The sequence below is a fragment of the Bufo gargarizans genome, chromosome 2 (genome assembly GCF_014858855.1).
Source record: "Bufo gargarizans isolate SCDJY-AF-19 chromosome 2, ASM1485885v1, whole genome shotgun sequence".
Classification (NCBI taxonomy): Eukaryota; Metazoa; Chordata; class Amphibia; order Anura; family Bufonidae; genus Bufo; species Bufo gargarizans.
The window spans coordinates 586,344,460-586,366,552 of NC_058081.1; the positions used below are offsets into that span (position 1 = coordinate 586,344,460).

General features: G+C 46.9%; 2 protein-coding genes across 3 annotated transcripts in view; both read left to right on the top strand.

Annotated features, from left to right (window-relative positions):
• Window positions 1-22,093, top strand: part of H6PD (hexose-6-phosphate dehydrogenase/glucose 1-dehydrogenase) — a 33,768-nt gene that overhangs the window by 4,885 nt on the left and 6,790 nt on the right. For both annotated transcript variants that reach the window (XM_044281833.1, XM_044281834.1), the window contains exons 2-5: window positions 8,153-8,244; window positions 10,729-11,374; window positions 17,790-17,907; window positions 20,911-21,180. In XM_044281833.1, the coding sequence (XP_044137768.1) occupies window positions 10,745-11,374; window positions 17,790-17,907; window positions 20,911-21,180 (1,018 nt within the window). In that variant the 5' untranslated portion in view covers window positions 8,153-8,244; window positions 10,729-10,744. The remainder of the gene's footprint in view (window positions 1-8,152; window positions 8,245-10,728; window positions 11,375-17,789; window positions 17,908-20,910; window positions 21,181-22,093) is intronic.
• On the top strand, window positions 4,383-8,119 carry LOC122928702. Its single transcript, XM_044281835.1, has 2 exons — window positions 4,383-7,880; window positions 7,996-8,119. The coding sequence occupies exon 1, from the start codon at window positions 5,919-5,921 to the stop codon at window positions 7,767-7,769; it is 1,851 nt and encodes a 616-aa protein (XP_044137770.1). The 5' UTR covers window positions 4,383-5,918; the 3' UTR covers window positions 7,770-7,880; window positions 7,996-8,119.

Consider the following 22,093-nt stretch of genomic DNA (forward strand, 5'->3'; position numbering starts at 1 on the left):
AGTTCAGGTTTGGGTTAGGTGTTGTGTAGATTTTATTATTTTCCCTTATAACATGGATATAAGGGAAAATAATAGCATTCTGAATACAGAATGCTTAGTACAATAGCGCTGGAGGGGTTAAAAAATAATAATTTAACTCGCCTTAATCCACTTGATCGCACAGCCGGCATCTCTTCTGTTTTCTTTGAGGAATAGGACCTTTGATGACGTCACTGAGCTCATCACATGATCCATCACATGATATTTTACAATGGTGATGGATCATGTGACGGCCCATGTGATGAGCGCAGTGACATCATCAAAGGTCCTTTTCCTCACAGATGAAGACAGAAGATATGCCGGCTGTGCGAACAAGTGGATTAACCACCTCCCGACCGCCGTACGCGTATATGCGTCCGGGAGGTGGTTGCTTTACTCCTCCTGGACGCATATACGCGTCTTCTCGCGAGACGCGAGATTTCCTGTGAACGCGCGCGCACAGGCGCGCGCGCTCACAGGAACAGAAGGTAAGCGAGTGGATCTCCAGCCTGCCAGCGGCGATCGCTCGCTGGCAGGCTGGAGATCCGAATTTTTTAACCCCTAACAGGTATATTAGACGCTGTTTTCATAACAGCGTCTAATATACCTCCTACCTGGTCCTCTGGTGGTCCCTTTTGTTAGGATCGACCACCAGAGGACTCGGGTAGGTCAGTACAGTCCCACCAAACACCACACTACACTACACTACACTACACCCCCCCCCCCCGTCACTTATTAACCCCTTATAAACCCCTGATCACCCCATATAAACTCCCTGATCACCCCCCTGTCATTGATCACCGCCCTGTCATTGATCACCCCCCTGTCAGGCTCCGTTCAGACGTCCGCATGATTTTTACGGATCCGATCCATGTATCCATGGATCCGTAAAAATCATGCGGACGTCTGAATGGAGCCTTACAGGGGGGTGATCAATGACAGGCGGGTGATCACCCATATACACTCCCTGATCACCCCCTGTCATTGATCACCCCCTGTCATTGATCACCCCCTGTCAGGCTCCATTCAGACGTCCACATGCTTTTTAGGATCCGATCCATGTATCCATGGATCCGTAAAAATCATGCGGACGTCTGAATGGAGCCTTACAGGGGGGGTGATCAGTGACAGGGGGGTGATCACCCTGATTACCCTGATCACCCCCCTGTCATTGATAACCCCCCTGTAAGGCTCCATTCAGACGTCCGCATGCGTTCTGTGGATCCGATCCATGGATCCGTAAAAAATCATGCGGATGTCTGAATGGAGCCTTACAGGGGGGGTGATCAGTGACAGGGGGGTGATCACCCTGATTACCCTGATCACCCCCTGTCATTGATAACCCCCCTGTAAGGCTCCATTCAGACGTCCGCATGCGTTCTGTGGATCCGATCCATGTATCCATGGATCCGTAAAAATCATGCGGACGTCTGAATGGAGCCTTACAGGGGGGGTGATCAATGACAGGGGGGTGATCAGGGAGTCTATATGGGTGATCACCCCCCTGTCATTGATCACCCCTATCCCCCCCCCTGGTAAGGCTCCATTCAGCCATTTTTTTTGGCACAAGTTAGCGGAAATTTTTTGTTTGTTTTTGTTTTTTCTTACAAAGTCTCATATTCCACTAACTTGTGTCAAAAAATAAAATCTCCCATGAACTCGCCATACCCCTCACGGAATCCAAATGCGTAAACATTTTTAGACATTTATATTCCAGACTTCTTCTCACGCTTTAGGGCCCCTAAAAAGCCAGGGCAGTATAAATACCCCACATGTGACCCCATTTCGGAAAGAAGACACCCCAAGGTATTCCGTGAGGGGCATATTGAGTCCATGAAAGATTGAAATTTTTGTCCTAAGTTAGCGGAAAGTGAGACTTTGTGAGAAAAAAACAAAAAATCAATATCCGCTAACTTATGCAAAAAAAAAAAAAATTCTAGGAACTCGCCATGCCCCTCATTGAATACCTCGGGGTGTCTTCTTTCCAAAGTGGGGTCACATGTGGGGTATTTATACTGCCCTGGCTTTTTAGGGGCCCGAAAGTGTGAGAAGAAGTCTGGGATCCAAATGTCTAAAAATGCCCTCCTAAAAGGAATTTGGGCCCCTTTGCGCATCTAGGCTGCAAAAAAGTGTCACACATGTGGTATCGCCGTACTCAGGAGAAGTTGGGGAATGTGTTTTGGGGTGTCATTTTACATATACCCATGCTGGGTGAGAAAAATATCTTGGTCAAATGCCAACTTTGTATAAAAAAATGGGAAAAGTTGTCTTTTGCCAAGATATTTCTCTCACCCAGCATGGGTATATGTAAAATGACCCCCCAAAACACATTGCCCAACTTCTCCTGAGTACGGCGATACCAGATGTGTGACACTTTTTTGCAGCCAAGGTGGGCAAAGGGGCACCTTTCGGATTTCGCAGGCCATTTTTTACACATTTTGATTTCAAGGTACTTCTTACACATTTGGGCCCCTAAATTGCCAGGGCAGTATAACTACGCCACAAGTGACCCCATTTTGGAAAGAAGACACCCCAAGGTATTCCGTGGGGGGCACGGCGAGTTCCTAGAATTTTTTATTTTTTGTCACAATTTAGCGGAAAATGATGATTTTTCTTTTTTTTTCTTTTTTCCTTACAAAGTCTCATATTCCACTAACTTGCGACAAAAAATAAAAAATTCTAGGAACTCGCCATGCCCCTCACGGAATACCTTGGGGTGTCTTCTTTCCAAAATGGGGTCACTTGTGGGGTAGTTATACTGCCCTGGCAATTTAGGGGCCCAAATGTGTGAGAAGAACTTTGCAATCAAAATGTGTAAAAAATGCCCTGCAAAATCCGAAAGGTGCACTTTGGAATATGTGCCCCTTTGCCCACCTTGGCAGCAAAAAAGTGTGACACATCTGGTATCGCCGTACTCAGGAGAAGTTGGGCAATGTGTTTTGGGGTGTCATTTTACATATACCCATGCTGGGTGAGAAAAATATCTTGGTCAAATGCCAACTTTGTATAAAAAAATTGGAAAAGTTGTCTTTTGCCAAGATATTTCTCTCACCCAGCATGGGTATATGTAAAATGACAGCCCAAAACACATTCCCCAACTTCTCCTGAGTACGGCGATACCAGATGTGTGACACTTTTTTGATGCCAAGGTGGGCAAAGGGGCACATATTCCAAAGTGCACCTTTCGGATTTCACCGGTCATTTTTTACAGATTTTGATTGCAAAGTACTTCTCACACATTTGGGCCCCTAAATTGCCAGGGCAGTATAACTACGCCACAAGTGACCCCATTTTGGAAAGAAGACACCCCAAGGTATTCCGTGAGGGGCATGGCGAGTTCCTAGAATTTTTTATTTTTTGTCGCAAGTTAGTGGAATATGAGACTTTGTAAGGAAAAAAGAGAAAAAAAAAAATCATCATCATTTTCCGCTAACTTGTGACAAAAAATAAAAAGTTCTATGAACTCACTATGCCCATCAGCGAATACCTTAGGGTGTCTACTTTCCGAAATGGGGTCATTTGTGGGGTTTTTCTACTGTCTGGGCATTGTAGAACCTCAGGAAACATGACAGGTGCTCAGAAAGTCAGAGCTGTTTCAAAAAGCGGAAATTCACATTTTTGTACCATAGTTTGTAAATGCTATAACTTTTACCCAAACCATTTTTTTTTTTTGCCCAAACATTTTTTTTTAATCAAAGACATGTAGAACTATAAATTTAGCGAAAAATTTATATATGGATGTCGTTTTTTTTGCAAAATTTCACAGCTGAAAGTGAAAAATGTCATTTTTTTTGCAAAAAAATCGTTACATTTTGATTAATAACAAAAAAAGTAAAAATGTCAGCAGCAATAAAATACCACCAAATGAAAGCTCCATTAGTGAGAAGAAAAGGAGGTAAAATTCATTTGGGTGGTAAGTTGCATGACCGAGCGATAAACGGTGAAAGGAGTGTAGTGCAGAAGTGTAAAAAGTGGCCTGGTCATGAAGGGGGTTTCACCTAGCGGGGCTGAAGTGGTTAAGGTGAGTTAAATTTTTTTTTTTTTACTCCTCCATTCCTATTGTGCTATGCATTCTGTACTCAGAATGCTATTATTTTCCCTTATAAACATGTTATAAGGGAAAATAATAATGATCGGGTCCCCATCCCGATCATCTCCTAGCAACCATGCGTGAAAATCGCACCACATCCGCACTTGCTTGCGGATGCTTGCGATTTTCACGCAGCCCCACTCACTTCTATGGGGCCTGCGTTGCGTGAAAAAAGCAGAATATAGAGCATGCTGCGATTTTCACGCAACGCACAAGTGATGCGTGAAACTCACCGCTCATGTGCACGGCCCCATAGAAATGAATTGGTCCGGATTCAGTGCGGGTGCAATGCGTTCGCGTCACGTGTTGCACCCGCGCGGAAAACTCGCTCGTGTGAAAGAGGCCTGAATGTGAAAAATTGCAGCCCATAGTATCTAGAACTGCCATGTCGTGCAGCAGTGAATTATGGGAGTCTGTGAGTGCTCTGCTTGCTCGGCATGGCTGTGGGGGAGCCGTCCTTCTGAGGATCCTCGTACAGCCCTCACATTGAGAAATGCTGGGATAGCTCTGTGCTATGGGCGCGGTCAGCCGTAGGGAATCTCTACATTCCAAACCTAAAATTCCAAGACTTTATTCACCTACGTTCTGCAATGGCACAGCGGCACATTTACTAAGACCGACTTTTTACGCCGGTCTTATTTCCCCCCTCTGCGCTGCCGCTAGATACATCTAATTTATGACGAGGTGTCATGTTCAGCTTACATTTGCATAAATGTGAGTAAATTTGTTGAGGCTGGGGTCCCAGCCCTGTAAGACCCAACTGGTACAAGGTGCAAAACCAGCCGTGCGCCAAAATTGTTGTTGCACAGCCGGACAGAAAAGCGGACTTGCGACACCTTTTACATCCATTAGTAAATGTGCCCCATAGTGTTTAAAGGAGAAATCACAAGAGTGAGGGCTCACACACAACCATTTTTTTTCTGCAGTGTGCTATCCTTTTTTAAAAGGTATAGTGTGCCAACCTATACATTTCAATGGGGCTATGCACACATTTATTTTTTTAACTGATTCAGTTGCCACTCCATTTAAATGGCCTATCTGGATAGTTCATCATTAACTGATCGTTGGGGTTCTGTTCCCAGCACCCCACGATCAGCTGTATGAAGAGGTTGCAGCACTCCAGTGAGCGCTGCCGCCTCATCACAGCGCCATGCGTTCTATAGTGGCTGTGCTTGGTATTGCAGCCTAAGCATAGTAAGGCTACTTTCACATATGCCTTTTTGCTGTCCGTTTTTGAGATCCGGCATGGGATCTCAAAACCACAGCAAAATGCGTTTGTTTGAATAATACAACCAGCTGCATCTGTTCAAGCAGCGATTTTGTGTGCGGCATGGGAAACTGTAGAAGCCAGATCAGGCACTAAAATTATTGTAAGTCAATGGGCGCTGGATCCGAAACCGAAAATAACAGATGCGGCACCATTGATTTACATAGACTTACATCTGCCATGTTCAGTTTCTCGTGCCACACACAAAATCGCTGCTTGCAGTGGTTTTCTGCCCGGCATGGGAATGCAACAAACCGGAACGGAATGCATTCTGGTGCGCTCCGTTGCGGTTTGTTCAGTTTTCTCCCTATTGACGATGAATAGGGGAGAAAATGGAAGCGTTTTCCTCCAGTTTTGAGAGCCTGTGCTGGATCTCAAAACTGGAAAGGAAAACGTAGATGTAAAAGTAGTGTAAGCGGTGTAGAGTACATGATGCTGAGCCCGGTTATGTCATTTTTATCTTCATACTTCCTTTCCTTCTGACGCTGTGCTCCCCCAAACCAGCTGTAAAATGCATTGAGAGGACTCTGAGTCCTCTCCGTTATGTGTGCGCTCGGGAGTGCTCTCCGTTATGTGTGCGTGCATGAGCTTGGGAGTCTGCTCCGTTATGTGTGCGTGCGTGAGCTCGGGAGTCTGCTCCGTTATGTGTGCGTGCGTGAGCTCGGGAGTCTGCTCCGTTATGTGTGTGTGCGTGAGCTCGGGAGTCTGCTCCGTTATGTGTGTGTGCGTGAGCTCGGGAGTCTGCTCCGTTATGTGTGCGTGCGTGAGCTCGGGAGTCTGCTCCGTTATGTGTGCGTGCGTGAGCTCGGGAGTCTGCTCCATTATGTGTGCGTGCGTGAGCTCGGGAGTCTGCTCCGTTATGTGTGCGTGAGTGAGCTCGGGAGTCTGCTCCGTTATGTGTGCGTACGTGAGCTCGGGAGTCTGCTCCGTTATGTGTGCGTGCGTGAGCTCGGGAGTGCTCTCCGTTATGTGTGCGTGCATGAGCTTGGGAGTCTGCTCCGTTATGTGTGCGTGCGTGAGCTCGGGAGTCTGCTCCGTTATGTGTGCGTGCGTGAGCTCGGGAGTCTGCTCCGTTATGTGTGCGTGCGTGAGCTCGGGAGTCTGCTCCGTTATGTGTGCGTGTGTGAGCTCGGGAGTCTGCTCCGTTATGTGTGCGTGCGTGAGCTCGGGAGTCTGCTCCGTTATGTGTGCGTGCGTGAGCTCGGGAGTCTGCTCCGTTATGTGTGCGTGCGTGAGCTCGGGAGTCTGCTCCGTTATGTGTGCGTGCGTGAGCTCGGGAGTCTGCTCCGTTATGTGTGCGTGCGTGAGCTCGGGAGTCTGCTCCGTTATGTGTGCGTGCGTGAGCTCGGGAGTCTGCTCCGTTATGTGTGCGTGCGTGAGCTCGGGAGTCTGCTCCGTTATGTGTGCGTGCGTGAGCTCGGGAGTCTGCTCCGTTATGTGTGCGTGCGTGAGCTCGGGAGTCTGCTCCGTTATGTGTGCGTGCGTGAGCTCGGGAGTCTGCTCCGTTATGTGTGCGTGCGTGAGCTCGGGAGTCTGCTCCGTTATGTGTGCGTGCGTGAGCTCGGGAGTCTGCTCCGTTATGTGTGCGTGCGTGAGCTCGGGAGTCTGCTCCGTTATGTGTGCGTGTGTGAGCTCGGGAGTCTGCTCCGTTATGTGTGCGTGCGTGAGCTCGGGAGTCTGCTCCGTTATGTGTGCGTGCGTGAGCTCGGGAGTCTGCTCCGTTATGTGTGCGTGCGTGAGCTCGGGAGTCTGCTCCGTTATGTGTGTGTGCGTGAGCTCGGGAGTCTGCTCCGTTATGTGTGCGTGCGTGAGCTCGGGAGTCTGCTCCGTTATGTGTGCGTGCGTGAGCTCGGGAGTCTGCTCCGTTATGTGTGCGTGCGTGAGCTCGGGAGTCTGCTCCGTTATGTGTGCGTGCGTGAGCTCGGGAGTCTGCTCCGTTATGTGTGCGTGCGTGAGCTCGGGAGTCTGCTCCGTTATGTGTGCGTGTGTGAGCTCGGGAGTCTGCTCCGTTATGTGTGCGTGCGTGAGCTCGGGAGTCTGCTCCGTTATGTGTGCGTGCGTGAGCTCGGGAGTCTGCTCCGTTATGTGTGTGTGCGTGAGCTCGGGAGTCTGCTCCGTTATGTGTGCGTGCGTGAGCTCGGGAGTCTGCTCCGTTATGTGTGCGTGCGTGAGCTCGGGAGTCTGCTCCGTTATGTGTGCGTGCGTGAGCTCGGGAGTCTGCTCCGTTATGTGTGTGCGCTCTGGAGTGCTCTCAATGCATTTTACTGCTGGTTTGTTGGAGCAATGGATCACTCAAACCATACACCGGAGCTGACAAATTCATTTTATCTTCCACTAGTTAGTTTACGCTGCATTTTTTTTTTTTTTCTGCAGCATGTGAATGAAATTTCTTAAAATCTCGTGTGCTTTGCTGATGCTGCAAAATGCTGTGGATTTGTCGCACGCAAATCTGCGCCATGAGATCCGCAGTGTTTCAGTCTCTCATTGATAGATTTCCAATGAAAGGTGTGTGTGTGTGTGTGTTGTAACTTTGTGGTTTTTTTTCTCTCTTTGTGATGGGATTATACTTTCTGTTTGCATACCTCCTTATCTCCATGGCTCCGTCTCCACATTCTGACAGATCGGCTATAGAGAACCATTTTGCAATAGTGTGAATGCCGGGAAATTCTGAGCTCCTACTGCCAGGAAGAGATTTTTTTTTCTTCTCCTTGATCCTTGCGTAAGGGTTTGCTGCTGTAATGATTAACAGGAGAAGCCTTGAACTGTGTTTTTTGTAGGTTCGCGGATGGTCTGCATGTTTTCTCATTTCGCTTTTGTTGGGCAGACACCAGCCATTGCATGAGGATCCTGCACGAGGTCTTCAGACAAGGTAAGCAGTGAACATTGCGGAGTGTGGATACATGTATAGCAGGCTGTGGCTACGGGACAGGCTGTACAGGAGAAACTACAGGTTTAAGGGGTTCTCCGGGAATTAAGAAAATGAAAATTCTTAAATATTACTTCATTATTAATATATTCCCAAATACCTTACATTACTTAGAATGGCTTGTTTTGTCTAGGGAGCAGTCATTAGGAGAAATAAAATGTCTGCCGTCCTATCGGTACACCCAAAACCTGTCCTAATCACACAGGAGGACAAGTTACTTCACAACACTGAGCTAAAGAGCTGCCTCATCCTCCTCTCTACTTGTCAGTTTTTTTTTATTCTGAATACAGATAAGATATTTAGCTGAATCTCTGTAGGAATGGAGTTAATGAGCAGATGTGGCTAATAAGCAGCACTTATGCAGTCTCCATTACCACAGTCTGTCCTCTCCGTACTTCATGTCTCCTGATGAACTCCATTCCCATAAAGATTCAGCTGAATATCATATTAAACTGTAGTCAGGATAATTCCTGACATGCAGAGAGGAGGATGAAGGAGCTCTTTCTCTGTTGTGAAGTAACTTGTCCTCCTGTGTGATTAGGATAGGTTGTGTGAACTAACAGGACGGCGGACATTTTTTTCTCTCCTAATCATTGCTCCATAGACAATACGAGACATTATAACCAATGAAAGGTATTTGGGAATATATTTATAGTAAATTAATATTTACGTATTTTCATTTTCTTCATTTCCGGAGAACCCCTTTAAATTACCTGCAGCCATTGTCCTGATGCTGCCAGATGATCTGGGTCTGCAAATTACAGATTAGTTTAGATAAGTACAAGAGCACCTATAAACACTTATTAATAATCTCCCCAGGGTGGTCCCTAAGGTGCCTGTTTTGGGACTAAAACTTGTCACTTTATTGGCTTTGCATTATTCACAGACGGTCATAATACAGCCGCAAGTTTAATATTTATATTAGACCCTTAAAGAGGACCTTTCATCGGTCCAAACATTGTGAACTAAGTGTCATGACATATACAGCAGCACCCGGGGATCTCACTGCACTTACTATTATCCCTGGGCGCCGCTCGGCTCCGCTCCTGCTATGCCCTAAGTCTCCGCCTACTATAACCAAGTCCCCGAACATACCGGAGGGCATAGCAGGAGCGGAGCGGCGCCCAGGGATAATAGTAAGTGCAGTGAGATCCCCGGGTGCTGCTGTATATGTCATGACACTTAGTTCACAATGTTTGGACCGATGAAAAGTCCTCTTTAAGACTTAGACCCCCATAGAGTACCTTGGTGATTTAAAGGGGTTTTACTAAATAGCTGATCACTGGGGGGGGGGAATGGATCTAACATTGATGACCTATTCTGAGGATAGGCCATCAATATCTAACTACGGATTTGCAAGTCTTGAAGTCACAATATGGATGTAACTTTACACTTGCATTTACAAGTCCCGTCTTCCTTCCAAAAATTCATTTTTCCATCACATTATACACGGCTCGTATCCAGGGGTTACGACCACCGCTGCAGTGCAGATATGAGGTGGCTGGAATGGGAGCTGCTGCGCATGCGTGCCAATACGCGTTCCCGGTCACTGCTTTTTCCTTTAGTGTGCAAGCACGACCACCGGTGCTGGATTGCAGGGTGGTCGTAACCCCTGGAATTGAGTAGTGTATAATGAGATGGAAAAATGAATGCAGCCAGCAAAGGAGGCAATATGGAGAATCGCAATACATTAGTAAGTGCCTTGTATTAACTTTCTCAACATGATAAACGCCATTTGCTGAAGTGAGACAATTCCTACATATAATGTTACTATGCAATTTACAATCAAGAGAAATCTTTAACCCTGCTTTCACACCTGAGCGTTTGTCAAACGCGCGTTTTTATGCGCGTTTTTTTTGCAATAGTAAACGCGCGTTTGTGTGATTGACTGCAGTGTCCTATGGCCACAAACGCGCGTCAAAACGCCCCAAAGAAGCTCAAGAACTTGATTATGCGTCGGGCGTTTTACAGCGCGATCGTACGCGCTGTAAAATGCCCAGGTGAGAACCATTCCCATAGGGAAGCATTGGTTTTCATGTGTTGAGCGTTTTACAGCGCGTTTTAATGCGCTGTAAAACGCTCAGGTGTGAACTTAGGGTAAGAATCTGCAGCGTAGTGGGGGAATGTCCACGTCCTTACCTATGCCCTGCAGGCACCATGTCTGACAACCGGTTTGGTAGGTGACGCTCCATTGATGATCATAGTGACGGCCTCTATAACTGGCCCGGTCACAGAACAGAGGCTGCTATAAATGCTGCCTGTATTCCGCTGTCAGCGCAGCGAAAGATTGTTGTGTTATTATCAGATGGCTGATATGGTGTTATAACGCGATGAGATACCGGTATATAGAGATATTCACTATACTGTTCTTATAAAATGAAAAATGTTCCAATTAGACTTGGATTGATGATTTTTCCTTCCTTTCAGACAATAAGTGCCCGTCATGATGCCGCTGAGAGCCTTGTATTGCTTCCTCCTCCTTGGCGCTGTTGCAGTCTTCTGTAGAGAAAACAAAGGTCATGTCTCCGTTGTACTTCTTGGCGCTACCGGCGACTTGGCCAAGAAATACCTGTGGCAGGGTCTGTTCCATCTGTATCTAAATGAGGTGGATAGTGGCCATAGCTTTAGCTTTCACGGAGCTGCTCTGACTCCTCCAGAAAAGGCTGAGACATTACTATTCAATGCACTAAAGTCCCTGAGCTGTCCCGCAGACGTTAACCCAGATAGATGTGCTCTTGTCAAAGACCAGTTTTTGAAACTGACCCGTTACAGGCAGCTGAAGACTGCCGAAAATTTTACTGCATTGCACCAGGACATATTGACTTCCCTGGCAGAAGAGGGACTTCATGAGGCCGGCAGGTTATTCTATTTGTCAGTGCCGCCTTTTGCATACGCTGATATTGCACAGAACATCAATGGCAGCTGCCGGCCGCCTCCTGGAGCATGGCTGCGCGTGGTGCTGGAGAAGCCTTTCGGTCACGACTACGACTCTGCAGAGAAGCTGTCCAATGTTATGCAGACATTCTTCCATGAAGAAGAGATCTACAGGGTTGACCATTACCTAGGAAAACAGGTGAGATACTGCCAGCTCTAGGCTCCCAATCACTTCTTATTATCAGGTGTTGCAGTGTAAACAGGTCTTTAGACATAAGCTGTTTTATGACAGTCTGTACTCTAATCCCTGTATTGCACATGCCGACTGAGCAAGCCATTGTTGGGAGCAATTGATTGCTAGTCAGTGGAGAAGACCGCAGCTATTACATGCAGTGATCTCCTCCACAGCATGGGGAGGAGCGATCGCTTATGCCATCGTACTGTTATTAGACAACACAATCTGCCGGCGGCAAGTGCTGATTTTTAACAATTCTCGTTCATCAGGCAATCGGCAGCAGAATTACACTGCAAGATGATCATGTAAACGCTCGTTGGCGATTATTGGCCTAAAAATCAGCCAGTGTAGGGCTCCATTCACACGTCCGCAAAATGGGACCCATTCATTCTCTATGGGGACGGAATGGATGCGGACAGCACACAGTGTGCTGTCTGCATCCGCAATTGCGGAGCGCGGCCCGATCTTCGGGTCCGCAGCTCCGCAAAAGATATAACATGTCCTATTGAATAGGCATTTCTATAGGGGTGCCGGGCGGGTGTGTTGTGGATCCACAATTTGCGGGTCTACAAAACACCACAGACGTGTGAATGGAGCCTTATACTGCCTTAAGGCCTATTGACCTCTCCTGTAAACAGCTGTCTCTTAACTGATTTGTGGACCATAGGAAAAGGCATTTTCTGCATCTCTGCCTGTGTCGTTAGGATTCGCCTGCATATACCGCAACTGCTATATTGTTTCCTTATATAAACAGTCGAGTCACGTTATTCCTACTTTCAACATCGGTAGCGTTTAGCTCATTAAGGAAAGTCGCGTGTGGTGAGCTCGTTTGGTAGGTATATGGTAGGCTGTCTGCTCACACATCCCACGTTACTGTTAAAGGGGTTATTCAAACTATAAACGTGCCCGCCAATGCCCATGTACCTCATATAGGTTATAAAGTACTTACTTTGCTCCCCGGCTCCTGCGTCACTCCTCAAAACATCCGACGACAAGGGGAGCAGTCAATAGCGGGCCGCGACGCGGATGAGCCTCCCTAGCATCGCGGGTGAACCTAGGGCATGTTTTACAGTTTAGATAACCCCTTTAAGAGTAAAGGAGGTGATTTATCAGATTTGCAGGCTGGCAGTATTTCTAAAACTGTACAGTTTGTGAACTGTCCATGTGCTGCAGTGGTGAAAATGTATTGTAATTGGATAAATGGCATCATTGCAAATAAATAACGTGGCCATTGATGTGAAGTGTGAACGTTGGCTACAAAGGTGTGCGAGGGCGGACGAACACAAAATGAACTGGGGCTACCAGATGTGTGCAGTGAACCCTACTGACTATGGGGCTCTGAGGCAGAAGGATGGTCACTTGCCCTTCTGCTAACGAAGTTGCATCGGCAGAAAAGGCTTCGATTTTCGTGGCCGTATCGAATTGGACCTCTGCTGAGTGACAAAGGATTGCCTGCCCCGATGAATCACATTTCCTGCTTCATCAAAAGGATGGACGTTTGCATGTCAGGCGACAAACATCAGAGAACAATCGCCCTTTAGCCATTGCTGGAGAAATCCAAGCTGATGGTGGCAACGTTTTGGTCTGGGGAATGTTTTTGTGGCATTCTCTAGGTCCGCTCATCCATATGGAAGGCACTCTCAACCGATTTGGGTATAATTCCAGCCTTGCGGATCATGTACACCCATACATGCTGGTGGTCTTCCATAGGGCGGATGGGTTCTTCTAGCAAGACAATTTGACATGTCACATGGCTAGAAATGTCCAATACTGGTTGGAAGAGCATGACCAAGACTTCCAAGTACTACCCTGACCCTCAAGTCCCCAGACTTGGACCCAATTGAGTACCAGTGGGACCACCTCCATCCTCATGTTTGCTCTATGGGTCCTCCTCCACGTACCCTCGAGTAGCTGTGACATGTTCTGCAATCAGCATGGCTCCACATACCTGTGACAACCTACCAGGAACTTATTGAGTCACTCCGGGCATGTCTAACTGCTGTCTGTGCTTCACGCGGCGGTTACTCTGGATATTAGCTGCTGGTTATAATAAATTGTCCATACAACAGCCCCTCCCTGAGGTTGCTGCTGGATATGAACAAGTAGACGGAGGTGATCTGCACCAGGGTCAGTGACCTCCGTGACGGTCGCAATTTATGGGACGCTCGGCAGCAGTTTAACTACAGTGAATGTTTGCCATGGACGTCTGACTGTGGTGTAAAATGTCCAATTTTACAGAACAGTTCGAAAGAATTGAACTAAAATCTAGGGGGGAAGGTCATTCATCAGAGCCTGACATCTTACACCGCTCCTCGATATCCCCTGTGTTGCTGATGGATGTACCTAGTTTATGACGAGGTGCACAATGTATCATAAGCTTGGCGCAACCTCTGCCAGTCCGTGAGATCAACATGAGCCCCTGACTGGATTACATTTCAAGCGTTATTTATACCAGTTTTCTAGCGTAAATGTTCATGAATTGCCAGCCTGATGGCCCAGCCCCTGCCATGCCCCCAGACAGACGCCTCCACTCTCTGTGGCCGTGGATTTCAAAATATGTATGTAGGTTTATTTCTGCATGCAATATTTAGCTGGTACTATATTATGGTGCAGATTTTTAACGCGCATAATACGCACCGTGTGCATTTAGCCTTAGGGGGGTTGTTCCAGGAAAAATATTCTACAGTTTTTAAACCAGCACCTGGATCTGAATACTTTTATAACTGCATGCAATACATTTTTTTGCATAGCACTTAGTTATTCAATAAAATGTATCTGTATAGCGCCACCTGCTGTTTTTTTTTTTTCTTATTTATCTGTCCTGCTGACTGAGATGGCCGCACATGCTCAGTTTCATTCTTCAGCTGCCCCCTGAGCTGTGATAGGGAGAGCATGGACACGCCCCCTGAGCTGTGATAGGGAGAGCATGGACACGCCCCCTTAACTTTTTTGGTAAGTGCCTGCTCGTCAGTGGAGGTGCAGAGCTGCATTTACATGCAGTGATCACCTTCACTGTTTGGGGGCAAGAGATGGCTACTGCCATTGCTCGTCTTCTTAAATATTTATTGTTTCTAGGCAGCAGAGGGCTGTTCACACAGCACAATTTGCTGGCAAAAACGGTGATTAAGGTGTCTGCACCAAAGATCTTTTCACCCGATGAACGAGCATTTTGCCTCAGGTGGTCTGCGGAACCTTTACATGGTCCGATTATCGGGAACGAATGTTCATAGTAATGTTCATACCTAGTAATCTGCCCGACAATTTGGCGGTGCAAATGCGCCATTACTGTCTGTTTATGATTTGTATCTTCTCCTCTCGCTTGTATTTATTATTATAATTTTTTTTATCTCCATAACGCATCATAACTTGTAATGTCAGGTTAAACATTTGTAAAGGTGTTTGCTCAGTATTTATAACATGCAATTCCAGTGAGACCTGCAGAAGATAAGAAGATTGTTTATTCTGTGCTAGGGTGCATTCACCCGACCGTATTTTCTGTCTGCTTCTGCATTTTTTGAGGATCGCACGTCGACCCATTCATTTCTATGGGGCTGCAAAAAATGCAGATAGCATGTGGATGTCATCCGTGTGCTGCATGCATCCGTGTGGCTGATCTGCAAATTATAGAAATGTGTCCTATTCTAGGCAGTTTTGCAGAGAAGAATAGGTATTTTTTTCAATTGCGCCTGCAAAAAGTGCAGGATGCACACGAAAAGCATCTGTATTTTGTGGATCCACGATTTTTCCTGCACATCCAGCTTTTGCAGCGAGAAAGCTCCTGGCATGTACGCTGGATTAGGGTTGTTGCGGGTATCGAAATTTCGATACCCAATCGATACTTTTGTCCCGGTATCGATACGATACCGGGATTTCCGTTTTTTCGATACTGGGCTGCGCTTCTGCGCAGTCTAGTATCTCTGAACATGAGCGCGCTGCTATCGGCGCGCTCATGTTCTCTCTCAGCAGCACGGGGAGAAGGAAGCTGTCCTCCCTCCCCCTGTGCTGCTGCTGCTGCCGCTGCCACCAATGAGAAGCGAGGGGCGGAGGAGGGGCGGCAATGAGAAGCGAGGGGCGGAGGAGGGGCGGCAATGAGAAGCGAGGGGCGGAGGAGGGGCAGCGCCGGCAATGAGAAGCGACGGCCGAGGAGGGGCAGCGCCGGCAATGAGAAGCGAGGGGCGGAGGAGGGGCGGCGCCGGCAATGAGAAGAGAGGGGCGGAGGAGGGGCAGCGCCGGCAATGAGAAGCGAGGGGCGGAGGAGGGGCAGCGCCGGCAATGAGAAGCGAGGGGCGGAGGAGGGGCAGCGCCGGCAATGAGAAGAGAGGGGCGGAGGAGGGGCGGGCGCACTGCGCCACCAATGATAGGATTATTTCAACACAGAGCTGCGCCCAGCGATGTCTCAGCACTCACCATTAGTCCTGGGCGCCGCTCCGTTCGCCTGCAGTGCCCCATTACTGTCTCCTCTCCTGCTCCACATGCTGCTGATTACTATCGGAGCGATGGGAGGAGACATCAGCTTCACTAGTAGGCGTTCCTTCTCCCTGCGCTGCGATTGGACAGCGCTACAGCCAGGGAGAAGGAACGCCCACTAGTGAATCTGATGTCTCCTCCCATCGCTCCGATAGTAATCAGCAGCATGTGGAGCAGGAGAGGAGACAGTAATGGAGCACTGCAGGCGAACGGAGCGGCGCCCAGGACTAATGGTGAGTGCTGGGACATTGCTGGGCGCCGCTCTGTGTGGCCTGATAGTGAAAGTCTGGACTCATATACAGTAGTCAGTCTTTAACACATACAGGAGGCGGGTGCCGGCAGCAGAATCGCATTGCCGGCACCCTGCCCCTGACAGGGAGCTGCGATCAGCGGCAGTTAACTGCCGCTGATCTGCCAGTACCCGCCTCCTGTATAAAGAGGTAGTTATCATTGCACCCCCTCCCCTCAACCCACCCATCCCATTAAAATCATTGGTGGCACAGTGTGCCGGCCCCTCTCAACCCCCCAGTATTAAAATCATTGGTGGCAGTGGCCACAGGGACCTCTCTCCCCCCCCCCCCCCTCATTGGTGGTGCAGTGGCAGCTTCTGATCGGAGCCCCAGCTGTGTAAGCCTGGGGCTCCGATCGGTTACCATGGCAGCCAGGACGCTACAGAAGCCCTGGTTGCCATGGTAACATCCCTGATGCTGTGTGCACAGAGCAGCAGGGACAGTGTGGAGTCCTATTCACCCTAATAGAGATCTATCAGGCTGAATAGGAAAAGGGATGAAAGATCCCAGGTTCTAGCCCCTAAGGGGAAAATAGTCATTAAATAAAAAGTGTAAAAAAAACAAACAAAAAACACTAAAATATGAAGTATAAATCACCCCCTTTTCCCAATTTCACATATAAAATATTTAAATAATAAACATATTACATCGCCACGTCAGAAAAGTCCAAACTATTAAAATATATAAAAAAAAATCTAGGTGGTGAATGCCGGAACAGAAAAAATAAAATAAAAACTGCGCGATTCGCCATTTTTAAAAATGAGGAATGCACGTGGCTTTTTTTGTTTATTTTTTTCGCGTGGTATCGAATGGTATCGAGTATCGCAATACTTTTTCATGGTATCGAAACCGAATCAAAAAATTGGTATCGCAACAACTCTACGCTGGATATACCTATCTGCCTCCATATAACCAGCTCATTCCTTTTGTTATATGCTAGTATGTAAGCATTTTGTTTAATTTTTTTGCTATATAGGAAAGCTTAGCTTGTAGAGCAGGGATCAGCAACCTTCGGCACTCTAGCTGTTGTGAAACTACAATTCCCAGCATGCTTCATTCCTTTCTATGAGAGTTCTGAGAAGAGGAGAGTAAATATGCATGCTGGGAGTTGTAGTTTCACAACAGCTGGAGTGTCAGAAGTTGCCTACCCCTGTTGTAGAGGTACACAGTAAAAAAGCGTATACTAGGCCGTCCTACATTTACAATACTTTTGCAGCAACAGTCGATCTTGGCCTGCACATCGGGTTCCCCCCCCCTTTTTTTTTTTGCTGGTTTTGATGCCGCCTTGTTGTGCTATTCCTGCCTGGTGTAATAAAGCCTTTGCCTGAATTATACCGTTGTACACATTCTAGCAGGTACACTGGGACTTGCTGCAGAAGCAGCGGAGAAATCGTGAATTACAATGTGAAGGTTTCCATTCTGGGCAGAATTTCCTGCTGAGTTCCCATAATTGCTCTGGGATATTAATGGCATTGAAGTATGGGCATGAGTGTCTTCTGCTTGTTATATGTATACAGAACAGCTCCAGGGATACGTGCTCAGTGTCTACACGGTCTTAATGGGACATTAAACCCCCAGAATCCAAATAAGAAAAAGATTCCCTTTTTCTGTTTTTCTTGTAGACTGTCGAACAGATTCTTCCTTTCCGGCGTAGGCACCAAAAGCACCTTGATCCAATATGGAACAGACACCATGTGGAGAGAGTGGAGATTGTAATGAAGGAAACAGTTGATGCAAAAGGTATTTGGAAATCCAGTATATTTGTCACATATTCAGCTTATGGAAGTTCTAGTGTCAGAGGTTATGGATAGAAGAAGTCGTTCCTTCGAACTTGGAACCATAGCTTTGGTACATATTTGGCTATATAATTGTCACACCAGGCAGAGGGGTTACATTGGGCTTGTTGGGGTCCATAGACATGGATACTGTAAATAGACATGGATACTGATGACATATCCTCAGGACAGGTCATCAATAGCAGGTCAACGGGGGAGTCTGACAACTATTTCGGGCATCCGCTGACACAGACCACTATACAGTGGATGGAAGGCTCTGTCCTAGAGTTGAGTGAAGCGAGCTTCAGATGCTTAATACAAAGTCGCTTCGCTCAAAACTTCGAAATAATACTGTACGGAGATCGGTCTCTGTACAGTATTAGAATGTATGGGCTCCGATGAGCTGAAGTAAGTTATTCACTAAATCGCGCGTAAATGACTTCAGCTCATCGGAGCCCATACATTCTAATACTGTACAGTGATGAATCTCCGTACAGTATTATTCCGAAGTTTTGAACAAAGCGACTTCGGATTAAGCATCCGAAGCTTTCTTCGCTCAACTATACTCTTGTCCATTGTGAAGTTTCCGGCACTGGCATACTGCACCTCAGTTCCCATTTGCTAGGAGCACTGCCAAAATACACAGCAGGACCTTGTGCTTCTGACTTTATTCACTTTATAGTTTCCAGCACTGGCAGCTGCCGGAAACAGCTGATTGGTGGGGGTCTCGGGTGGCGGATCCCCACTTATCTGATTTTGATGACCTATCCTGAAGATGGGTCACAAACAGGGGCAGATTAAGTGCACAATAGGCTCGGGGCTTTCTAGCCAACCCGGGTCCCTCCCTCCATTTTAATTTTTTCTTTTTTTCTTTCCTGTATGAAGAGGCTGCGGTGCTTCGTAAGCGCCACATTATCTTCCTAGGCCATAGGACATCGTTCACATGGTCTAGGTGCAGCTCTGTCCCATCTGAGTGATTGGGTCTCAGCTGTAATACCAAGTGCAGTGCAATCAAATGGACAGAACTGTGCTTGGTAAGGAGAAAAGAGGCTGCAACGCTCACTGGAACATTGCGGTCTCCTCAAACAGCTGATTGGTGGGGGTGCCAGGAGTCGGACCCCCAACATCTCATAACTCTCTGAGTACAGATGTCATAGATGTCACCTGCAGTCCTATGTAACACCCCACATAACACAGTGAATTATTGTGTTATGTGGGGTGTTACATAGGACTGCATGGAACATCTACTACATTATCTGCACACAGAGTTATCACTGTTATCTGGGCTGTTACATAGGACTGCAGGTGTTGCTAAATTTAAAATCCATATGATTATAATAAAAAGGACTTGGAGGAGAAGATGAGACGCAGGTCACAGTAGTGAGTTAGCTCTACATATAGGGGAATACAGCACCACATACCTGTTACATCCAGTGACATCTCCTGTCATGTAGATCTTCTCTTTCCTCTTCTCTTCCGTTTGACCCAGACCGCCATGAAGAATTATTTCAGCCGCATCTCGTCTCTACAGAGTTTGTTACACAGACACGTTAGATTTCTCATAATTGGGGTCATTTATCAAACTGGTGTAAAGTAGAACTGGCTTAGTTGCCTATAGCAGCCAATAAGATTCCACCTTTCATTTTCCAGAGGAGCTGTCAAAAATGTAAGGTGGAATATGGTTGGTTGCTATGGGCAACTAAACCAGTTCTACTTTACACCAGTTTGATAAATTGTTCCAAAATTCCCTATAGTGTCAACAGCAATTATAATATCTCCTAGAGACCCCCCAGTAATAATAACCTTATATTTTGCTCCAGGTAATAATGCCTGTATAGTGTCCCTAATAGCAACGCCTTCACACTGCCCCCATATAGTAATTTCCCCCCACTGTTACCCATGTAGTAGTCTGCCCTTAATGAAGTAATTTGCCCCCACACTGCCCTTCATTAAGTAATTTTCCCCCAGTTAAGTAATTTGTCCTGAAGGAAACATTTGCCCCCACTGTTCCTGCAGTAATATGTCCTCCTCTGCCCCCCAAAGTTGGCGTGCACACACACAAATAAAAGGTAATACTATACTTGCCTGTGTCCGGAATGGTGAGGCAGGCCCGCGTACATCAAAGCCCTGCGCGCGACACTATACTGGCACGTTATGACGTCATCACGCACGCCGTGCAATGACTTAACCACACATGCCGCGCTTTTACCACCACATAGACCCCAGGCGGTCACAAATATCTAGGTTCTGGAAAATGCTTTATAAGAAGCACCTGAAGATAAGATTAATCTATGTTTTAGAAGAGGAAAATAAGAAAAAACATTTTTTTTTATCAGACCTTCAGATCAGACTTCCATATCAGACCCCCATCAGAGCTAATATAAACTTATCTCTCCTGCTCCGCTGCTACTCTGCAGGTCCCACTGTTTCTCCTGCACTCACCTGGTCTTCTCTGGACCCGCATGCACTGTGACCTGACTGCATCCAGCGTCAGGTAATAGTGGGCGCACTACATGCTGACTCTGTACACAGGACAGTACCGTGTGCGGAAGACCAGGGAGCGGTAAGTGCAGCAGGTACTAGCAGCGCTACAGTCACCACTCCCCACACCTCCTGCATGCTAATGAGCTCTTTCATAATGGAAACGCCCTGCCTTGTTCTGTCTCTCTAACCAAATGCCTTGTAGGAGGAGGGCACAGGGGAACTCTATGATGGCGCATATGTGGGCATATGCATAACATATGGGGTTCCATCACACAGGAGAGCATGTCCACCTGTAAGCCCTGTGCCGAGTCAAACCCTGGACAAGGATGAAAATTGCTCCCTGGCTGATTCTTGCATCTGCTACCATTACACTATAGAACCTCTTCACTGTTAGGGTACCTAGTTTCTCAGTTTCTATTATTTCTTTACTACCATGAATTTAAAATCCTTAAATGGCGATCTTTGAATTCTCTGTACTGCACAGGCAGAACCAGCTTTTATGAAGAATATGGTGTTATTCGGGACGTTATCCAGAACCACTTGACCGAAGTCTTGACCTATGTCGCCATGGAAGTTCCCCGCAACCTCAGTAACTCAGATGATGTCCTAAGAGCAAAGTTAGAATTGCTGGCTTCACTTCAGCCTCCAGAGCACAACAGCGCCGTCATCGGTCAGTATCAGAACTACCTGCCGCAGGTGCGAGAGGAGATGGAGAAAAAAGAAAATTACTTCACCAACACACAGACATTTGCAGGTGAGCTACTAATATAAACTGGTTTGCAGTTCAGTAAAGTGACTTTACTAACATTTGAAAGGAAACCTGTCGCCAGTTTTATGGTGTCCTCCATTTGGAGCACAGGTACCATACTGTGACCACTAGATGCCCTTAGTAGTTAACATAAAGCACGTGCTTATGAGCCGCACAATGTCCTGAATGTCTTCTAGATGATCTTTGGAATACATTAATAGATTTAAAAAAAACACACATTAAAATTTTAAATTAAAGTATCTCAGAATATATTAGAAAATTGCTAAAGGCCATCTGTCAGCAGATTTGTCCCTATGACACTGGCTGACCTGTTACATGCGCACTCGGCAGCTGAAGGCATCTGTGTTGGTCCCATGTTCATATGTGCCTGCATTACTGAGAAAAATGCCATTTTAAAATATGCAAATTGGCCTCTAGGAGCAACGGGGGCGTTGCCGTTACACCTAGAGGCTCAGCTTTCTCTGCAACTGCCGCTCCCTCTGTACTTTGAATGACAGGGCCAGGTGTGATCACGTTTTCACTGCTAGGACCTGTCAATCAATGTGCAGATGATGCAGCAGTTGCAGAGAGAGCAGAGTCTATAGGTGTAACAGCCACACCCCCATTGCTCCTAGAGGCTCATTTGCATATATTAAAATGTCATTTTTCTGGGCAATGTGGACACATATGAACATGTTACCAACACAGATGCCTTCAGCTACCAAGTGCACATGTAACAGGTCAGTCAGTGTCATAGGGACAAATCTGCTGACAGATGCCCTTTAAAAAGCTATCCCATATACATAAATATCATTCCAAATATCTTCCAAATATCTTTGATGTGCCATTAGGGTGTGGTGCTATACCTAAGAGTGTGACAGTGCTGAAGATTGTGGCCTGTGCTCGGTGATGCACAGTG

Bases quoted from the DNA above. Each gene is read 5' to 3' on its own strand.
- LOC122928702 (XM_044281835.1), top strand. From the start codon at position 5,919: ATGTGTGCGCTCGGGAGTGCTCTCCGTTATGTGTGCGTGCATGAGCTT.